Consider the following 19,814-nt stretch of genomic DNA (forward strand, 5'->3'; position numbering starts at 1 on the left):
GAGGCGTAGCGAGGCAGTTTGGGGGCTGTCCGATTGCCCAGCCTTATTGAGCCTGGATCGCCTCATTTGGCAGCAAGGTCTGAAGACTGAAGATGTTCGCGAAGAAACCTCAGATCCTGAGACTTGAAAGATTTTCTGATTTTATCCTGCAAAATGGCTTTGGAGCATCGGTTTACCAAGCTTTCCTTACATGAGCAGGGAAAGGACATGGTCTCAGGCTCATCGCGTCCAAAGAATCCGAATGGACTGCCCTACGAACTCGCCGTCGAACCAGAGGACTTTCCCGTAATCCCTGACCCTAGCATCTTTAACTTTACGACACCAGTAAATGTCAACAATGAACCTTCAAGAAGACGGATGACTCTGGACTTGGCTCTGCCTACACAGGCCGAGTGTGCAGCTCACCTTGAATTCCTTGAGACGCTCTTCATCTTGAGGCAGAAAATTCTTGTTTCGAAAGAGCTGGATGATGTGATGCAGACTAAGCCTGTGAGAGAGCACAAAACTGGTGCTCAGGGAGATGAGAAGACGCTCAAGGATGATAAACTATGGGAACGAAGACAGGCGAAGTGGCCGAGATTTGTTGAGCTTGCTACAGTTCGCTTTCTTGCGTGGCGAGATCACTTCAACAGATCGGCCCAAAGAGAGATTACACGAGATAATCTTCCACCTCTCGATATTCTCATGGTCTGGCATTCATTTCTGCTCAACCCTCGTCTCTTCTTAAATACCTGCTCAAAAGAACCTCTCTTCTCAGTCAAGTTTCCATGGAAGCACATTCACATCGCCATCGATAATACAGAGTGGGCTTTCACTCTACCACCAGCTGCAGCAGCGAACTACGAAGAAGAATCGGGCTTCGCACCTAATCTTTTCAACGATATCCTTTCATGGAAGGACCTTACAACCCCCACGCTGATCCTGATGTCTCAGGAGGGGTTTGGGGTCAGCGGCTATAGACCCTCGATATACGAGAGTCCGTGTATGGAATACTCACAGCTCTTTCGAGGGTATGACTCAGAATTGGCGAAACAGCTCAGAGATGCCGTTATTCGTCAGGCATCGTTTGTTGATAAGATGAACTCCTTCATGTGGATACGCAGTCCTGCTCTCGAGGGAACTCTTCGCCGAGCTATTGCACGGTATCAGAACTTCTGCAAGCTGCTCAAGATATCAAAGACCACTGTTGTGCCAACTTTGGATATTGATCTGGTCTGGCACACCCATCAGTGTACGGCCAAGTATTATGGACAAGCGATGAAGGTCCTGACAGGAAAGTTCGTCAATCATGATGATACCATTGAGAAAGCACAGTTGGGTGATGGTTTTGGCGAGACGAGGAGATTGTATCGAGTGTACTTTGGACAGGAGTATCGTGCTTGTGGGTGCTGGGACTGTCAGGCTCTTTTGACGGAACTTGAAAGGGCTGTGGAGGAGGGACAGGATGTGGATATGGAGAAGATTACAGAAAAAGTCAAGGAGGATGTGTTCCTTTATAGAGCAGTGGAGTGGTCGAGGAGACACAGAAAGAGTTTGCCAACATGGCGGGCCTGACAGTGGACCAAATGGAGGATGGCATCTTCTTATATATCCAGTATTGGCATACATGTCCCCTGAGTTCTTGTGACAGTTGTTACATACGTTGAAATACGTCCTCCGATTGTCTACATATATTCTAAATAGTAACTAAACTAAGACTCTGTTGGAGATAATTATAGGATGCAGCTTCTGTGGCGGAGTACTAATGCCCGTACTGAGTTGGCTCAACATCGTCTGCAAAGCATGGTCGTTCAGCTGTACTCTTAGAACCATGATATTTCTAATGAAATAGAGATTAGGTGTCCGCAGTTTATAGACAGTATTTACATATTCACGTAGAGGTTATTTATAAACGTGGTAGCAAAGGAACTGGGTCGTATTCTTTGACAACAACATAGACGTGCCTGGTTTTAAGGAGATACGCCACCTTCACAATTTCAATGTCTCCCGAATTATTTTAACCTCTAGCCCCCAGTAGTCCTTTTACCTGTTTCACCCCGTGTCTCTGAACCCATGCTATTTGTGAAAAGAACCCCAAACCAAAACCACACGCCCTAAACACGTCCTATAGTCTCCCAGCCAGACCCAGGGTAATTTCAAAGCGCCAGCATCGCAATCATCAGTTGTCCTGGGTTTCGTGTTAGATTGAAACAGTGGGCAAATTGCCATTCAACTCACAGTAAAACTGATCTTCCTAGTGGGCCACCTGGCGAGCCTCCAGCTCCTGCATCTCTTCAGCAGTCAAGTTGGAAGCAGCGAGACGTCGGACGCACTCTGGGATATTGCCCTGGTGCTGGAGGCAAAGAGACCAAACCTCTGTGATATCGGCCTTGCTGTTGTGGCGCGACGTAGTGATCTGCTCCACAGCGGTGGCGATTCTAGCCACGTCGTCTTCAATCTTCTTGAGGCGCTTGTCAGTCCGCACATCACTTTCGTAGTGGAGAGAGAACAACTTGAGTCCATCACGGTGGCGGCTCATGATTTGCCGGGCTTCTCCGGGATTGGAACCGCTAAGGCGCAAGGCCTTCTTAGCAAGTCGACCGAGGTTTCGCAAGAAGCTTGAACCACCGGCTGCGGGAGTGTGAAGCTCACAGCCCACGGGAACCGATGTTTCATAATCCCAGGTCTCTCTGTCGTCATGCAGGCATGAATGGATGAGGGCACACCAACTTGGCGAATGAATCGCACACCAGAAATACAGCTCATTCTTGACCTCCTCTGGCATGACACGAATGTGTGGTTCACTGAGCCACCCATCCAACTGCGGCTTGAGCGACGCCTGGTCGATACCAGTCTGATCTAGTTTCTGCAGTAAATCTCCCGCCTTCTGAATCGCTTCAGCTCGTGTGGTTGTGAGCGCCAAGGTTACCAGTTCGCTTGAGTCGGAATCGCCTGATTCACTCATGGACGAGTCATTGAGACCCGACATGGCGACGTCCTCGTTTATCATCGGTTCGAGTAGTGTAATGCGATCCACCAAAGGAGTTGGAAGAATGCGCGGGTTATCAACGGACAAGTTGGCACTAACGATCCAGACCTCGTTCTTGCTGATAGTTTTCTTCCGGATTTGGGGTTCGCCAAGACTTCCATCGTTCTCGATGATAAAAATGTCATTTCGGAGACGCCGGTAGAACTTGATGGCCAAGGGGAGCCATTGCGAAATGTTATAGCGTCCGAAGAGCCGAAAGAACAATGGATTCTGACTTAAAAATCTGTCTGTCCCTATTCGCACCTGACGAATGTTGAGCAGCACAATCATAGAGATGAGTTGCGGTGCTGGAATGCAAACAGCCTCAAGAGTCTCGCGGTGTAGCTTCACGGCAAGGTCGACGTACTTTCTGACAGCCTTCCAGCCCTTGTAGTCGCCAATAGTTGATGCGGAGAAGGGCTTGCCTCGAGCGAGCCTCTCAACACATTTGTCGAAGCAGGTAATTGCATCAACCTTGTTGAAACCCGCCATCTTGAAAACCTCATCGACCATCCGAGCATAGACTTTCTCTAGCTCTTTAGCAGTGATGTCGTCATGAGGAAGCTGAGGGCAATTCTGGACTGTGAGTTCACTGAGATTGATGGAACCATCCTTGACTTTATTGACGAGATCCGCAATTGGGGTTGACGAATTTTCGGCCATGTTGACTGACTACCCAGTGCCTAGACGATGCCTAAAAGGCCAGAATATAAGTCCCCGTCCAGTAATAATCGAAAGTAGTTTGCCAGAACTTACAATGAATCTACTTATAATCCACTGTGATGTCGATACAAAGACTTGATGTGTGGCCAGTAATGGCCAAAGTAGTGGTGGCAAAAGGTCTTGAAGACTTGCTCGCAGTTGGAGGGATGAAAGAAGTGAGGTAGATCTCCGAGATTCCTGGAGTCGCGAGCTACGGGGATATGCTTGGTTAAAGTCTTGAAGACTTGCTCGCAGTTGAAGGGATGAAAGAAGTGAGGTAGATCTCCGAGATTCTTAGAGACTTGAGGGAAGGGGATGATATGCTCGGGAAAAGGGTTGGTAGGGTAAGAGTTGGTTGGAGTCTCAAGAGGAGGTGAAGCAATGGAGATAGATATCGCGAAGACTTGCTTGAGATATCAACTTCGCAAGGGAAGTTAAGATCTTGAAAGTAACAAAGATCAAGCAACTTTTGAAGGGAAGAATGTTGAATGTGGTTAAGAGGAAAAGGTGGCGAGGAAAAGGAATCGTGGTGGTTGAGAAGACCTAGAGAGAAAAAGGGTAAAGGAGGTAGTAAATCTAATCCTGCTTAATAATAGAGTTAGTCATTATAAACTCATTTGTATCTTGCATAGCTCCAGAATGTAGATAATGAATTATAGGTAAATATCTAACTCGAGGAGCAGGCACCTGATTTAAGATCAGCTCTGTAGCTCAATATGGTTAGCCTCCTTGGATCGGAGGCAATCCTAAAAGCCATTGCGCACCCTTCCCCGAGCTGCTCCATTAGAACATACCTTTTGTCTCGTGTCATTGAGATTGCCCGGCTCTGACAAACCAGGGTTCGGCTATTGTCTTTTGGTCTAGTCAAGACCGCTTGGCCGACTTGACGTGGGAGCTCACCCACAGAACAACAATAAGGCTATCATCAGTTAAGTTTTGATACCAACCACCAATAACAAACACTTACCACCAGACTGCGATATTGCATTGTGCAGGAATACTACAGCTCCATGGAGAGTGATGGAGAAGCATTGTAAATGCATCCAATGGTTTTAAAAAATGAAGGAGAATGACGACCTGCCATTTGGAACCAAATGGCGGACTTAGCCGTAGAGAGGAGAAAAAGAGGAAGAAAAGGCCAAGACGAGAGGAAAAGATGTGGGAGAATGACGCGTCACGTAACTGGTAGTCGCACTGTGCACGCTACACCTAATAGGGCAGGGGTGGTTGTCATGACAGCTGGAGGGCTACAGGGCACGCAAGAAAGAACATTAGTTAATTGTAGCAATCAATCATGAGCAGGACATATGATTTAACTTGAGCGTCACGTATTAAAGCAAGTTTCATTAAAAGAACTTTTATTTATTAAGTGACTACCTGTATGTAGAGACGGTGAAAGGAACTCAGCGCAAAAACAGTAGCACATCGACACGCACGTTAGAGTGCTTGAGAACTGGTATAGCCTGAGCAAATGCTCTTGCGATATTGTGCTGATCGAGTGAAGAGTGCTACATGGACCCTCCGTGACAAGAAGGAATAGTCAAATGCTGGTTCAGAGAGACAGAAAAAGGACTGGGAAAAGACATAAACAAGTACGGTGAAAGCGACAATCCTGCACTGGAGAGTAGCGCGAGAGACAAGCTGTGAAATAGCCTCAGGATTTGTATGTCTTCAATGCTTCTAGGCATCCAGCATCTCTTCATCGGGTGAGGCATTCATGACGTCTCTGTGTTGGTCCTCGCTGAGGCTGAGTGCAGCAAGGGTGTGGATTTCGCAAGGAATCACCAAGCCATCGCGTCGAAACCGAAGGTAAACCGCCTGGACGGCATCAAACATCTCCTGCGAGGCATACTCCTGGGACTCAAAATTGTCCGTGGCAGCGTAGACTAGGGTTCCTTCGAGCTGCTCCTGGGTTCCTTTGAGCTGCTCCTGGGTTCCCTTGAGCTGCTCCTGGGTATTCTTGAGCTGCTCCTGGGTATTCTTGAGCTGCTCCTGGGTATTCTTGAGCTGCTCCTGGGTATTCTTGAGCTGCTCCTGGGTATTCTTGAGCTGCTCCTGGGTTTCTTTGAGCTGCTCGAGGGCCTCATCGGAAATGAGGGAACTGTTGGGATAACGATTCTGCTGAGTTGCCTCCATGAGCTTGGTGTAGTGGTCGCGGAAGCTTCGCTGGTAGTCGATGATATTCTTGATGTCGTTGAAGGCTTGGATGCCACGGCCCCGAACGAGCTTATATCCGCCTGTCTTGGGGAGACTGTTGATGAGCTTTGCAAGCAGTTTCATAGAGGGTGCGGCAAGGTCTGAGTCCTTCATGTTGATTCGTTCACCCTGAAGCTTGTGTTCCCAGGAGGTTTCGGTGATATCTTCAAGCAAGACACTTGCAAACCTCTGAATAAGTTCATTGGATTCTGGAGAGTGGTTTCGGTACCACGAATGGACTTTCTTCTTTACAGCCAGTGGAAGAACCGAGAAAATATGGAAATCGATAGATCGTTCCATCTGGGGCTTGAGTTGCTCTTGGTCGAAGTCTGCATTTCGCACCTGTCTGACTAGCTCGCCTACTCGGGCAAGAGCTTGCTCCCGAGTGATTCTCAGAGTGATTGTGTGGAATTGAGCTGGAGCCTCGGTATAGACTGCGTCACCGATGTCACGGACAAGACGGCGGTTAAGTCGCCGCAAGGCTTCTTCCAGACTTTCGTCTTCTTTAACCGAGTCGCTTCGCAACTCGGGTGCGGCCCGAAGTCTGGGAAGTTCACGATGAACAAGTGCGAGGTACCTATGAGGGAGCGGCATGGTTGCTTTGATAGTCCAGACACCATTAGATTGATCAGTTGTCGGGCTGTGGACTGAGTCATCTCGCGAGACGAGGAATGGATTCTGGCCGGTTGTTCCAAAAACTTGGATCGCAACCTTGAGCCAAGCCGCAGTGTCATGGTCACCAAGCATCGCAATGATGGAGTTATGTGGCTTGGCAACTGATACCTTGCGGTAGTTGATAGTAGCGATAAGAGAAACCAGGACTGGGGCAGGGAGACAAGGGGTCTGCTCATCGATGCGAGGAAGGTTGAGCGCTTCCATGCATTTATCCTTGATCGTGCGATAAGCCTCACATTCGGTGAAAATAGTGGCCAACAACACGTTTTCTGATTCAAGTGAAGCGACGCATTGATCCCAACATTGGGGAGAGGCTTGTCGAGTCATAGACATAGCCGAAAAGATTTCGTCAACAATCTTTTCGTAGATCTCTCTGACACGTGCTGCAGGAAGATCCCCCAGAGGAAGGGTAGGATACCTGTTGAAGCCGAGGTCGTTGAGATTCAGCGGGTCTGTCATCAAAATTTGAGAGATTTGTGCGCCATGGAGATTGGGCAGCACATGATTCGCGCCCGTTTCAGCCATGGTTCTCTGGGAAAAAGGTTAGCTTGGTTAACCACGACACAGATATGGAAACTCTTACGGGTGAGGCGAGAAGAAGCGTGTCAGCAAGGTTCGGAAATTCGCGTGCCGGTTGGGAACGGATGATGTTTCTTGTTAGGCCTGAGAAGAGAAAACCGTCAGTTATTTTTGTCTATAGTACACTTTGATATCAAGGAAAAGACTGACCGTGGATTGTGCAAACCGGAGAGGGTTGATTCAAAGTCTTCGGACCGCGGAAATGTAGTAGAATTTCGAAGCGTCTTGTCGCAGAAGAAAAGAAAGAAAGACGGACTTAAAGAATGTCTGTCTTCTTTGCCCAGTACGGATGTACGCCTAGGCGAAGCAGATGATAATTCTCAAGGTGAAGATGCGAATGATAGAGAAAGGTTGAAGTCTTTAAGGTGGAAAGGCGAAGGAGAAGAGGTTGAAATGGTCGACCGTAATAGATTTAGCCGATGAAGGGAGAAGAAAAGAGATTTTGGCAGCGACCGAGAATGTCTTAAGGCGACCTCAAAGTACCATTCACAGAATTACTGCTGTTTCCTGGAATCTCATTGGCCCTCAGCTCTTTCGGTACCTTGCCTATGCCTAGGAAGCTCAATGGAATGGGTTGCCAGGTTACGCGACGTCGCCTGATCGAGTTAGGTAGATCTCAATCATTAGCAGTGAACATCATCTGTGAGCTTGCAGTGCAACGCAGTTGCTTGGCACACCGGGGGATTTAGTTGACTCAGTACTTGCCTCAAGCAGATGCGCACCTAATAATACTTGATTTCTGGGGCTGTGCAATCTTGAGATGACTGGATAGGTAGAAGAACTAGAAGTGTCAAGGCCAAGGTCTAATTAATTGTATCTATAGCTTTACTTATAATTACAGAGCTGGCTTGAGAACTCTTGCGACTCACGCTGCAGTAATACAGCAGATAAAATAGTTAAGAATACATTATATAGCTGTCACTTTATGGCATAGTGGAAGTAGAAGTAATATCCTTTAATTTTACAATAAAAATTCCAAGTAATAGCAAATATATTATACAGGTATAATTCCCTCTTGAATACATAAAGCAAGTTTGCTCGTTAGACAGCCATAAAGACAGCTACCATCAGAGCCAGAGGAAAGGTATAAAGAAAAAGACTATACTATAATCCGTAAAGAAAACCACACAAATTGCGAAAGCCAGGCTCGGAGAAAGCCATAAGAAGAGTCATAAAAACAATTATTAAGACAGTTGTAAAGACTGCCGTCAAGAGAGTCGTCAAGAGAGTCGTCAAGAGAGTCGTCAAGAGAGTCGTCAAGAGAGTCGTCAAGAGAGTCGTCAAGAGCGTCATCAAGAGCGTCATCAAGAGCTGTGAAGAGAATCACAAAAGAAATGGCCTCGCAATCTAATTTTGCTTCTTGGGGGACAGTGGATGCTTGTAACCCGGTTCTCGGACTGAAGCTTGATGCGCGTAGATTGGCGGGATATTTTCCTTTTTTGCTGAAGCTTGAAAGGTTTGTTGGTAAGGTGGCGTCTCTTGACACTCAAAACCAATGAAGTTGATGGCGGAGATCTGGGGTAAGCTATGCCACAAACAAAATGTGGTAGCAAATATGACGATGATGGACGATGATTTGTAGACTTTATCGACTCTGACGTGACCTACTTGGTATGGGCGACTTCCAATCCAACCCTGCATGGCACCCAGTGTCTGGATATCTGTGTTATCAAGGTGCACAGGATAAAAGTCACATTGACTGGTTGGAGTCTGACTTCTGGGGTAGAGGATGGATTCCAAGGCTGCTGAGTGCCGAGACGACTGGGCATAAGGAAAACCGGGGTGATATGTTCGTCATAGTGCTGGAGGAAAATGGGCATGGCTGCCAGCTCTGGTAGTCCACCCTGAGTGATAAAATGCTTGGTAGCCAGTCGGTTGTACAACTGCGATGTACTCAAGACTTGCCCTTGATTGTAGGCATGTTCTAGCTGCTGAACGACGTTGTTTGTGAACCCGCGAGAGCCTCCCCCGCATTGACTCTCGAAACTGCAGGCGGCGATGAGTTCCTTTCTTTGTCCCATGCTGCCACTAGCCGCATGGCAGCAATCGAGAAGAATCAGGACGTTTGATGGGGTCTGGTCAAGGATCTCTTCTCTGAGGCGATTAAAAGAGATCATTGGATCCTGCAATGCTCCTAATCGAGTGGCGGGTGAGGGTGATTGCCTGAGATGAAGTTCTTGACGGTTTCGAGATGGATTGAAAACTTGCTCCCCATGACCGATGTAGTGGAGGATGGCGAGGCACTCCTCGTCCATGTCTGCCACGAGCTCGGTGAGCGCCGACCTCAGACTTGTTTCAGGATCACGATCACCATCCCTGATCATGAATGATACAGCATCGTAGCCATAAGTCTTAAGGAAGACATCTCGGATGCGGTCGCTTGTGCTTTCGATTTGAAGGTTCCCAGGTTGTTTCTCTCTTTCGAAATGGACACAGAGAACTCGGGCTTTCTTGTATGGTCTCTGCGGAAAGTTGAAACCGGCGTTATTTAGGCAGGCCTGCTTCAGTGCAGCATCAAACTGGTTGAGGCTCATGTGGGCTGGACGCCATCTATCGGGCAGGTTTGAAGTAGCCATTTTGATGACCAAGTGATATTCAGGCGTCAGTTGATCTTTGTAGTCGATGGGCTGCGAGAGTGGTAAGTAGGTAGAAGCATAAAACAGCAAAAATGTGAAAATCGTCAAGGAGTCTTTTTTATTTATAGAAGCTTTTCCTTAAGATTTCGGCAGAGAAAGTATCCTTACCTCAGGACTTGCCCACGAAACTTAAATGTCCTATCGAGTTCATGGGTTGGCTGTGCCGTTAAGAAGGTTTGTTGTGTTAATGCCAGCCGTATAGATTGAGCTGTAAGGATCAGAATATCACCACCCCTCCCGTGGGGACTTGAGTGAGCCACGAGTCACGTGGGTGGCAAAGCCAGCACCTAACACTACCTAGGTACTCGTTGCCCCCCCAGCCTCACACACCTTTTTTTCTTCTTCAGGCGGCTAAATCTATACGGTCGATCTCCTTTCATTTACCCTTCACAACTCTCGGAATCCCCCAAAGCTTTATTTACCTTAAGCTTCGAGACTTTACTATCATCACAAAACAAATTTAAGAAGGCAACAGGTTTTCTTTTTTCACACCATCAACGCAGTCCTTAGCGACTTAAGGTTAGCAAGACACTGGCAGGAGAATGGCCAAGACTAACGTGCCTAGTGCAAAAAAGCAAACAACTCCGCCTTTGCACAGAATCAATTCCCACACCCTCTCTTCACATCCACAAATTTCAAGTCCCTTTTCTCCTTCATTCCGCTCAACTTCCCACTACTCCATCATGACTACTGGGGAGACCGGTGCAGGATGTCTTCCTGGCAGCGAGGATCTGGTGGAGCGATATGACACTCGTTTCACTCGCGAAAATCGTCCCAAATTCATGTTCGAGGATGGTACTGATGAGGACACTGAGGATGAAAATCTCGGCATTCAGCCTGTCCGACGTGCCAAGTCCAAGAATCCTAATGTCATCAAGACGACACCTAAAGAAAGCCCCCAAGACTTGCCCCCCACCGTTGCAGAGAGTCCTCAAGACTTGCCTCCAATTGTTGCAAAGACTCCTCAAGACTTGCCTCCAACTGTTGCAGAGACTCCTCAAGACTTGCCCCCAACCGTTGCAGAGACTCCTCAAGACTTGCCCCCAACCGTTGCAGAGACTCCTCAAGACTTGCCCCCAACCGTTGCAGAAAGTCCTCAAGACTTGGTTCAAGAGAACAATGAGCCCATGTCTCAAGAATCGCCTGAAAACAATCAAGATACCAACTCTGGAGACTTTGCGGGTAACGAGAGTTCCGAGAGTGACCAACCTCCTACTCCTGTTGAGCCGCGCCGTTCCCTAAGAACTCTCCATCGAGAATCTGCTATTTGCGATGAGATCGACGAAGTTGGCATTGGTAGCTTTATCTACCCCTCCTCCCGCATCAGTGTTCGACTGGTGAAAGCGCACCCTTCCAACTCCCAACACTACTTGGGCCTTCAATTGTCCATGCCCCGTTCTGAAGACGTCGGAAGCGGAACCTGGTATGCAGGCAATCACCCCGATAGCTTGGCCACATCCAACAAGTTCACACTTCTCTCAAGGTACCCCCCTGGTACTGCAGTCATGGTCTATCGTACGCACGACAAAGACTTTGAAAAAATGAAAGGTCTTGTTTCTCACCATAACGGAAAGAACGATTTTGCATTCATTGCTATTTGCCTTCCTGAAAACGAGTATCCAACCATTGAAGGCGTCGGGCCTTTTATTCCGCAACATGCAGAACATGGTCGTTACCTAGACCATGACGACTTGGTTGAAGGAAAGGAACGTCTGAGTAGAATACTTTTCCGACGCGAGCTTATTCTTGTCACTCGTGTAAAGCATATGAAAGAGCTTTTGCCCTTCCTAACTCTTGACAACTTCAACTCAACACCCTTTGACTATGGCTATGGGGTTCGAGAGTGAGTTAAAATTTCTGGAACAGAGGTATTCAAGTACTAACCAGACTATAGGCATCGATGGGATGACAAAGTCTACAAAAAGGTAATCGAGGCTAACTACGGGAAGCCCTTCCCTACGATTACCCGTTATGACAATTCTGAGCTCCTTGACACGGCGCTGGAGATGATGCACGTCCAAGATGTGTTTGAACATCGGAGGGACTTGGGTGCCCTGTGCGAGGACCGCCACCCCGTACTTGTCTAGAAGACAAAGAAGGTGGTTATTGCTCTCATAAATCCCGACGAGTACTGGGTAAGTCCATATCTTCTATACGTGTCTTTCATGTAACTAACTACCGGCCTATAGTTCAACACCAATGCGGATACCTTAGCTCGCTCCATCAAAAAGCCAGGCAGTCGATATCGCGTTCATCTCTACTGCCCCGGCTTTGACAATACATCCTGGGGTAGTGAGGAGGAGATACCTATTTCCAGTATGGAAAATCCCACACCAGCGGAGCAGTTCAATCAAGATTGCAACGCCGACAATGAGAATGTTGAACAGGGAGACTCTAAGTCATCTCTGGACTCTCAGCACTCCGTCTGGGATGCGATCACCCTGCCCTCCACTTCATCGTACTTGGAAGCTGTCGATCAGAGTGGGGCCATCCCTGTAAGCCTGAAGCGGAAGAATGAGAAGGATGGAGGCTACAAACCGGAATTTGCAGATTCATATGCCGACGCCATGAAACTTCCTCTCTCCAAGATAGGCACTGCTGCATTCTTCTGCCACTCAGGCGTCAGAAGTGAGTCACAACGGGTATCAGCCGTTCATCGACTACGCCGCGAGGCTCAAACGTGGCCGTTGACCGGTGATGCCACTACCAGGCAAAAGATCAGGCAGTTCTTTACCGGAAAAGGCCTAGATGTTCCACTACCAACTACTCTTGACCTCGAGAGCGACGAAGCTATCCCGATGCCAACTGTCCCAACTTTCAATCTCCTGGGCGTTGATATCGACCCAGCTGTTCTTCGACAGTGCCTCGACCTCCTGGACCCGGACGATAAAGATCGCTTCCAACAGTATTTCTCCAAGATGTTCTTCAGCATGGCAGTCATCTCAGCCCCGGCTGGCTCTGGAAAGTCCCATATCACTGCGGTGATTGCCTCCATTCTTGGGCTCAGTGAAAGCCATTCTCAGTGCATCGTTTCCGCTCCTTCGAACATCGCATGCGACAATATCGAGGAACGAATCTCTGGCATGGCTCAAGGACTCGTGGAGAAGTTGTCGCAAGGAGACCCCCAGCTTCGTATCCCAATGTCGGTGCGTGGCTTTGCAATTCACAAGGAGGCTGGGAAGCTCATGTCGCTGCTCCGTGGCCATGCTATCAAAGAAGACAATGAGCTAGATCCTTCCCCTTGGAAGTTTCGCCATTCTCTCTGTTGGTGGACAGCACGCGCTCTTGGTATTGAACTAGAGGGCGTCGAGCAGCTGGATGTTGATAGAGAGAACGAAAACTTGGTCAAGCTTTATACAGAGCTTCAAAGCCTCGCGGACACTGGTCCCTCATGCCCCCCAGATGAGGTCGGTGAAGGCAGCGAAGACGACGAAGACGACGAAGACATTCCTGATCCCGAGGTCGAGATTACGACGAAGAAGACATTTGAGGACTTCACCGCTCTCGTCCAGATCGCCCGCAAGACCATGACTTTCACTGAGTATGAAGAGAGTCAGAAAGCCCAGGCAAAGAAGGTCGCGCTGCGCAACGATATCGGTCGCTTGATGCGTGAGGTTGTCCGATGCGCAAACTTTGTGACAGTGACACCGGCTATGGCAGGTACTCAGCCCTACAAAAGCTTCAACGCCTCGCATGCCCAGGCGGCCTTGTTCGATGAGGCGGCGGCCATGCATCGGACGGATGGACTCATGGTGTATGGAAACTCTATGCGGCCCATCTTCGCTGTCGGAGACGAGAAACAACTCCCCCCAACACTCCTAACAATGGGGGAAATGTATCCGGACGGTACCGCGGTCAACCGCTTCGGGCAGGACGCCAAACTTTCTTGGCTATCTTGGCTCCTACACCTGAAGATCCCGGCCTTCCATCTTTACAAGCAGCACCGAATGGCACAGGGAATGTTTGATTTGTCGCTTCGCCTCACTTATAGCCATTTGGAAACTCGGTTCTCGTATGGTGCGTCGGCTGCGTTAGAGAACTATCCCTTCGCCAGCGCTATCCGTGAATTTCTAGTCGACCACGACGGACTGGAGCTACCCCCGGACACAATGTCTCCTGTCTTTGTGAACTGCAAGGAATGCCCTTGCCGCATTGATGGCATCACAAAGTCAAAACACAACCCACGTGCAATCGCATGCATGATGGAGTGGCTTGAAGACTTTGTCAAGGCGGTTCAGTTCCCCGCCGATCGCATCGTCGCCATCACGCCCTACCGTTCCAACCTATGGCATATTCGTGCTGAATTGGCCTCCAGCACTCTCCTCAAGGATGTCCAGGCTGCGACCATTGATTCTTATCAGGGTCGAGAAAACGATATGGTAGTCCTGTGCCTTGCGGTGGACAAAAGCACTGGTCCATGCTTCACTGCCCAACCTCAGAGACTCAACGTTGCTACAAGCCGCCATAAACTATTCTTGGTCATCTTCGGGGATATTGAAACATCGCAGGCGGCCGACACTACCCAGGTGCCCAGCACGTCCCAGTCCATACAGGCGACTGCTGAAGGTGGAGCAAAGACCCATATCAGGTCTGACATGTTCAACTCTCTCATCAACTGGTTCAAAGAGAAGAGCCGTGTGGTCCACGTGCAGGGGGATCCGTCTATTGACCCTGACGAAGAATTCCACGGGGAGGGAGATGCCTTCATGGCCGTCCCCGCTACGCAAGAGGGCACAGACGAGTGGGGAAACCCCAGGCTGGAGAATCTTACCCATGGATGGAACGTTCCCGACCCAAGCGGTGCTTCCGGCGGATCTGGAGAGCCCGACCCAAGCGGTGCTGGCAGCGGACCTGAAGAGCCCGACCAAGCGGTGCTGGCAGCGGACCTGGAGAGCCCAAGGCAGATGGTGCTGGCAGCGAATGGCCAGGGCCTGACCCACTGGTTGGAGGCTGGTAATTCCTTTCCTAACGTGTATGAATGGTATGTTCCTCAACCTGGCACTTGATTAACCAGAGGCTAACCCTTCCTTGAATAGCAGAAAGTTTCATGCAGTCAAATCGAACGGCAACAGAATAACTGGAAGGAATGAACACGTGTGGATTGAGACTTCTGCACCTGGGTCCATACGGACATGCATAGACCGGAGTTGGGGAAGGATTGTGCTGGACTTGCATAGGTGGATAGTAAACGCAGAATAGCAAACTCAGATTGTTTCCATGTAAATGTCTTGAGTCAAGTCTTGAACCAAGTCTTGAAGACTTTCAACTAAATGTGAATTAGCTGAAGCTGTAAACAGAACCATCACAGACTAATCTATCCTAATGGAAAGGCCAATTGCCTGTTCAATGTGATGTCTCTCACTATATCACAAAGTCTTACACTATCCCCGAAGGCCTCATAATGGATGCTACTGTTAATCGAACAATTCTAAAGCTAGTCTTCAACCTAAGGGCATTACAAAGGGCACGTAAGTTCTGGAAAACATTGATTTCTTGGCAAAATTATTGTTTCTTTCCTCAAGCAGCCTAAGAAATATCTTGTTAAAGTGTTCAAAATATTAACAGATATGGATATCGATTCACGAGCAAGGAATCGCAACCGTAGTTATGTACTGAGGGAGACCGAGTGCTTTTGACAAGTAACTGTCATAAATGGTGATGAGTTGGCGCGAAGGATTAAAATGATTTATTCGAGGTCAGGTGGAATACTACTGAGTAATGGTTAATTCGCATCAGGATTGGATGGCTACAGAGTTGAACAACTTAGGAATGAAAAGCCTTGAAATGGTCTTTATGGTTAGTTGGTTATGTGGAATACAGCAATCAAGAACCTCAGAGGACAAATAATTGGAAGTATGTCACAGAAGCTTGTAAGCAATATGCAGTAACGATACAAAGCCGCAGGCAGAATGTGGTTTGTATTACTTATAAAACATGAATGAATACGTTTGAAAGAAGAACAAAGACCATAACCACCAGCATTCCTTGTAGAAATCTTATGATGCTATGCACACTTGAAAGTCTATTGATAAGTCAGATCTCTGAGTACACAAAGAAATACTTATGTTGTAAGGCACTTACAGCAGCGAATCCTTATCTCAGCATCACCTTGAAGTGGGACGAAGTTGACTGCGCTGGTATATGATTTTTAAAGGTTGGTGATAGAAGACTCGACCTCACGGCCGCAAGAGGGAGACTCGGCCTCGTTATTGTGGGCAGAAGATGGGCTCTCGTCGTTGCTGTCAAGGATTGGGGTCTCGTTGTCTCCAGCTGTGGGGGGGCTCTGGTTCTGTTCAGCGTGGCGGTTGCTCTAAAGAGTTGTTAGTTATCTGAATCTCCAGGAAAGTATCAAGCCTCTTCTTCAAGACTAGATTCATATAAGCCTTGAACTTACTCTCTTCTTGGATACAACGCCTCCACGACCGCCTCCACGGCCACCACGACCGTCTCCTCCGTGGCTTCCTCCGTGACCCCCTCCTCGGCCACTGCCGCCGTAGCCACTACCGTAGTAGTTGATGGTGACGTTGCTGCTGTAGATATGGTTTGCCATTTTCTAAACAAATGTTAGTTCTTGATTCGCAGTCTAAAAGTGTATTATGATTGAAGCATTTTCTGAGTGATTGGAAGACCTCGAGACATATGTGGGTACCAAAGACAGCAAGTTGGCAAGAGGCGTAATCAAAAGAATCTACCAAGTGATAAATCTGGAAACTTGCTATTGCCACTTCTGATGACATTCAGCGCAAATGCAGGATGCCAAATGTGGCCCAGGTTGTGATTCGTGAAAGGTTCTCTGACGCTTCGAGGCCACCATGCACGCCACAGTCGAGCACAAAGAGTCGCAAAAAGACTAGCACTTGCATAGATCTCTCTGACATCGGAATAGCTTGCATAAGAAGCGGACATAGTGCCTATCGTTGCAGTGTTGGGGGAAATGTAAAGGAATAACTTACCGGGGGCGGGATTCGCGGCGGATGAGAGAGAGAAAATCGAAAAGAAGAACGGCTCAGAGGATTTTACGAGGTGGTGATTTCTCCACTTATTGAATGGAACTGACATGTACGCTAAGCTACCTACTTGGTACCTAAGGCACGAACCAGCCTCCATTCCTAGGAGGGAGGGTATCTTAGTACCTAGCTTACTGGCAGTGTCTATGAGTTGCAAAGCCAAAAATATTCTCCCTCCTGACCTTTCACAAAGAATACTCTCGAACCATGCTGGAAAGGATTTGATGAGGCCTTCAAACTCTATTCTGAGAATCCTAGTAAAAGCTTTACGTGTCTCTCTTCTGTAGGTATCAATAACTACCTCATGGATGTAGGAATAATAGTGGTCTATTTTACTCAAACCTGATTTTGGCTTCTCACTGGTTACCAAGTTCTTGTACTCTATTCCCTGAGTGAACCTAAGAGTCCGAAGCAGCAGTTGCTAAAAACTTTGAAATTGTTCTCTCGATAGAGGACCGGGCAGGCTTGACTCTCATTTAGAAAGGGTTTTAAGTGTCTGGCCTACTTCTAGATTGACCAGCAGCTAACACATTCTTGAGTAGCAGCAAGTTTCGTGCAGTAAAACCGCATGGCAACAGAACACCTGGAGGAAATGAGCGCGTGTATGGTGGATAAGACTTCTACACCTGGCAGCCTGAGCTCAGTCCTTGCTTGAGATTAAGATACTCCTATCATTCTTTCTCAAGTCTATGGCATATGATGGTCTGAGTATCATGTCGACAGTGGTTGGAGAACAGGCCAGCCCTTCGAAATGTACCAATATGAATTCGAGCATGGAAATGCAGCTTCCTAGACGCAAATAAGGAACAAATGAACCGAAAGTCCAAGCTAAAAGAGCCCGAACGCAATAAAAGGGCTTCGAAATCTTTGAACTTCCAACATTAAGCATTTTCAAGTTCCCATTGAGATAGCACGATTAAACAAGGTCGCCATAACTTGATTTATAAACAGCTAGGCGTAAAACGAGAGATAATCCCTCTGGCAAAGAAAGTAATACATCAGCAGTCCAGGACACTCAAAAGAACGGATGCTTTCCGTAGAAAGCCACTGCCACTGGTTCAACACATCCTTCAGATGCAGGTCGATGGCGGTGAAGCTATACGTTGCTTCAAGGACCGCCAGCACGGCCATTGTAATCCCAGTAACCATCACCCTTAGATCGACAAGTACCGATAACGCAGTAATAACCACCGCCCCTGTTGTTCTCATTAGGTGAGTACATAACATAAGGGGTCCCTCCACTGCCTTCAGTGCATGTGTTCTTGGTGTACTCTTGGACGGTATCTAGTTTTTGTCAGTATTGCCCCATGTTCTTTGCCTCAAGCGACTTATAAGCTGTGTGAGCAATGTTGTACCAAATGCAGATTGTCTCTCCTTTACCACCGTTGCAGGTGTAACTATTTCCAGTCGTCCAGCTTTCACTGACGCTGAAGCCTCCTGAGATCCAGCTAGCAGGACTGGCATTTGCAGTCCACCCAATGGTGTAGGACGTTGAATCAGTCTGACCGACGGAGCAGGATGCAGCATTGGCGCAGTTGATGTTTTCCTGTAGTTTGTCAGTACAAATCTTACATACTGCCGGAATAAGGCAAAGTGATAGTTACATACCGATAGCTGCTTGTGGTAATAATTCTGGTGGGGATCGCCTGTTTGGTCGAGTCAGAGACTATCATGTCAGGAATATTGGGGAGTAGTCACCATCCCCGACGAGCCTTGTTCTAGTGAACCAGCCGGAGCAAAACGTCTGTCTCTTTTCAAGCTCCGCGCCTGGAGAATGCATCTCATGGCTCAGGCTCCTCCTCTGGAGGGACTGAAGTTCGCCATCAGTGGTACTGTCACTAAAGCAGGCATCTGCCTTGTCTTTGACCACATCGGTAGAGTCCCAGGTGAAATTTGAGCACTGTACAAGAGTATACTGAGGGTTGAAGATGCGAGAGCATGCAGGCCCACCAGACCACTCAGGCAGAGAGTGGACCAGGTAGCTGGCATCACCAACAGTGAAATTACCACTGCCAGTATCATCGACATCTGAGAAGTCAATAGGATACTTAGCATGGATGATACTGCCACAGGCCTCTGCAATAACCTTGCCATCAGAGCCCGTAGCGCTCACAGAAGATGCCTTGGTATCTTTCTCAAGGCGCCAGGTCACCTGGAAATCAGCCGCAAGAGCTGTGGAGAGGAATAAGAGAATAGAGGTAAGAGATCGCATCTTGATATCGAGGAGAAGTAGAGCTGATACTGATGATAAAGAGTTGTCTCCTCATCGAGGCATTCCCATGACTTATATACCTTTTGTCAGGTCTCCTAGCATGACATAAGACCATACTGTTTATACGGAGCACGTTGAAGCTGACAAAGTGAGTATAGATCGGCATAATCATTCTAGTAGACCTTCTTCCTTGACCCATCGTTGCCCCGTGGGATTCAAAGGATTCTGTCTTCTGCCTTGATTTAAGCTTGGACTCAAGTGTTTTGGATAAATGCCGCATGGATAGGCCAGTATACTGTTCGAACTGAATGCGGCATTGATCAGCTTCCCCAGAGTTGTTCCATGAGCTGGGGTATTGTGGTGCGATAATATACGCCAAAGACAATTAATGTCCTCTTCCTGGAGGGATCGTCAAGTGGGCGACTTGCTCTATTCTGCTGCCTAGAGTGGCTTCTTTGAACCCGGTAAACTCAATGACTCTATCTTGCTTCTACCTTCCTGAAGGGGACATGAATGCAGTGTTGACTTCAGCTACATAGGCCTGGTGCATCTTCCCGGTCGCTCCTCATTCCCAGTTTTGGTGGACTCCAAGGCTAACAGAATGGCCGGGGAAGAGAGAATGAAAGAAGTACCACATAATTAACATAGTAATTGCTCAACATGTGTCCTTAAAGGTTTGAAGCCAAGCTCCTCAGTACAATTTTGCCTAACTATAATCGTTGAGCGTGAAAAATGATGGCATGGCCTGATACCAACCAACTTTTCGATGTCACCAACATTGCATCATTGTAATAAGTTTA

General features: G+C 47.9%; 7 protein-coding genes; 2 read left to right on the top strand and 5 right to left on the bottom strand.

Annotated features, from left to right (window-relative positions):
* Positions 1 to 153: 153 nt before the first annotated feature.
* FFUJ_05255 (uncharacterized protein) lies at positions 154 to 1,554 on the top strand (the record flags this gene model as incomplete). The annotated part of the gene is made up of 1 exon (XM_023571361.1): positions 154 to 1,554. One exon carries the CDS (start codon positions 154 to 156, stop codon positions 1,552 to 1,554), a length of 1,401 nt encoding a protein of 466 aa, XP_023425679.1.
* Positions 1,555 to 2,233: 679 nt separating this feature from the next.
* Positions 2,234 to 3,670, bottom strand: FFUJ_05254 (uncharacterized protein; the record flags this gene model as incomplete). The annotated part of the gene is made up of 1 exon (XM_023571362.1): positions 2,234 to 3,670. One exon carries the CDS (start codon positions 3,668 to 3,670, stop codon positions 2,234 to 2,236), a length of 1,437 nt encoding a protein of 478 aa, XP_023425680.1.
* Positions 3,671 to 5,389: 1,719 nt separating this feature from the next.
* FFUJ_05253 (uncharacterized protein) lies at positions 5,390 to 7,105 on the bottom strand (the record flags this gene model as incomplete). The annotated part of the gene is made up of 1 exon (XM_023571364.1): positions 5,390 to 7,105. One exon carries the CDS (start codon positions 7,103 to 7,105, stop codon positions 5,390 to 5,392), a length of 1,716 nt encoding a protein of 571 aa, XP_023425681.1.
* A 1,401-nt stretch (positions 7,106 to 8,506) lies between these two features.
* On the bottom strand, positions 8,507 to 9,735 carry FFUJ_05252 (uncharacterized protein; the record flags this gene model as incomplete). XM_023571365.1 has 2 exons in its annotated part: positions 8,507 to 8,812; positions 8,875 to 9,735. The coding sequence occupies 2 exons, from the start codon at positions 9,733 to 9,735 to the stop codon at positions 8,507 to 8,509; spliced, it is 1,167 nt and encodes a 388-aa protein (XP_023425682.1).
* A 743-nt stretch (positions 9,736 to 10,478) lies between these two features.
* Positions 10,479 to 14,801, top strand: FFUJ_05251 (uncharacterized protein; the record flags this gene model as incomplete). XM_023571366.1 has 4 exons in its annotated part: positions 10,479 to 11,638; positions 11,690 to 11,870; positions 11,925 to 11,930; positions 11,985 to 14,801. The coding sequence occupies 4 exons, from the start codon at positions 10,479 to 10,481 to the stop codon at positions 14,799 to 14,801; spliced, it is 4,164 nt and encodes a 1,387-aa protein (XP_023427136.1).
* Positions 14,802 to 15,943: 1,142 nt separating this feature from the next.
* Positions 15,944 to 16,345, bottom strand: FFUJ_05250 (uncharacterized protein; the record flags this gene model as incomplete). XM_023571367.1 has 2 exons in its annotated part: positions 15,944 to 16,105; positions 16,190 to 16,345. The coding sequence occupies 2 exons, from the start codon at positions 16,343 to 16,345 to the stop codon at positions 15,944 to 15,946; spliced, it is 318 nt and encodes a 105-aa protein (XP_023425683.1).
* A 1,565-nt stretch (positions 16,346 to 17,910) lies between these two features.
* FFUJ_05249 (uncharacterized protein) lies at positions 17,911 to 19,014 on the bottom strand (the record flags this gene model as incomplete). XM_023571368.1 has 4 exons in its annotated part: positions 17,911 to 18,086; positions 18,183 to 18,348; positions 18,411 to 18,448; positions 18,501 to 19,014. The coding sequence occupies 4 exons, from the start codon at positions 19,012 to 19,014 to the stop codon at positions 17,911 to 17,913; spliced, it is 894 nt and encodes a 297-aa protein (XP_023425684.1).
* Between the last annotated feature and the right edge of the window lie 800 nt (positions 19,015 to 19,814).

This window comes from Fusarium fujikuroi, chromosome FFUJ_chr02 (genome assembly GCF_900079805.1).
Source record: "Fusarium fujikuroi IMI 58289 draft genome, chromosome FFUJ_chr02".
In the NCBI taxonomy this organism is placed as follows: Eukaryota; Fungi; Ascomycota; class Sordariomycetes; order Hypocreales; family Nectriaceae; genus Fusarium; species Fusarium fujikuroi.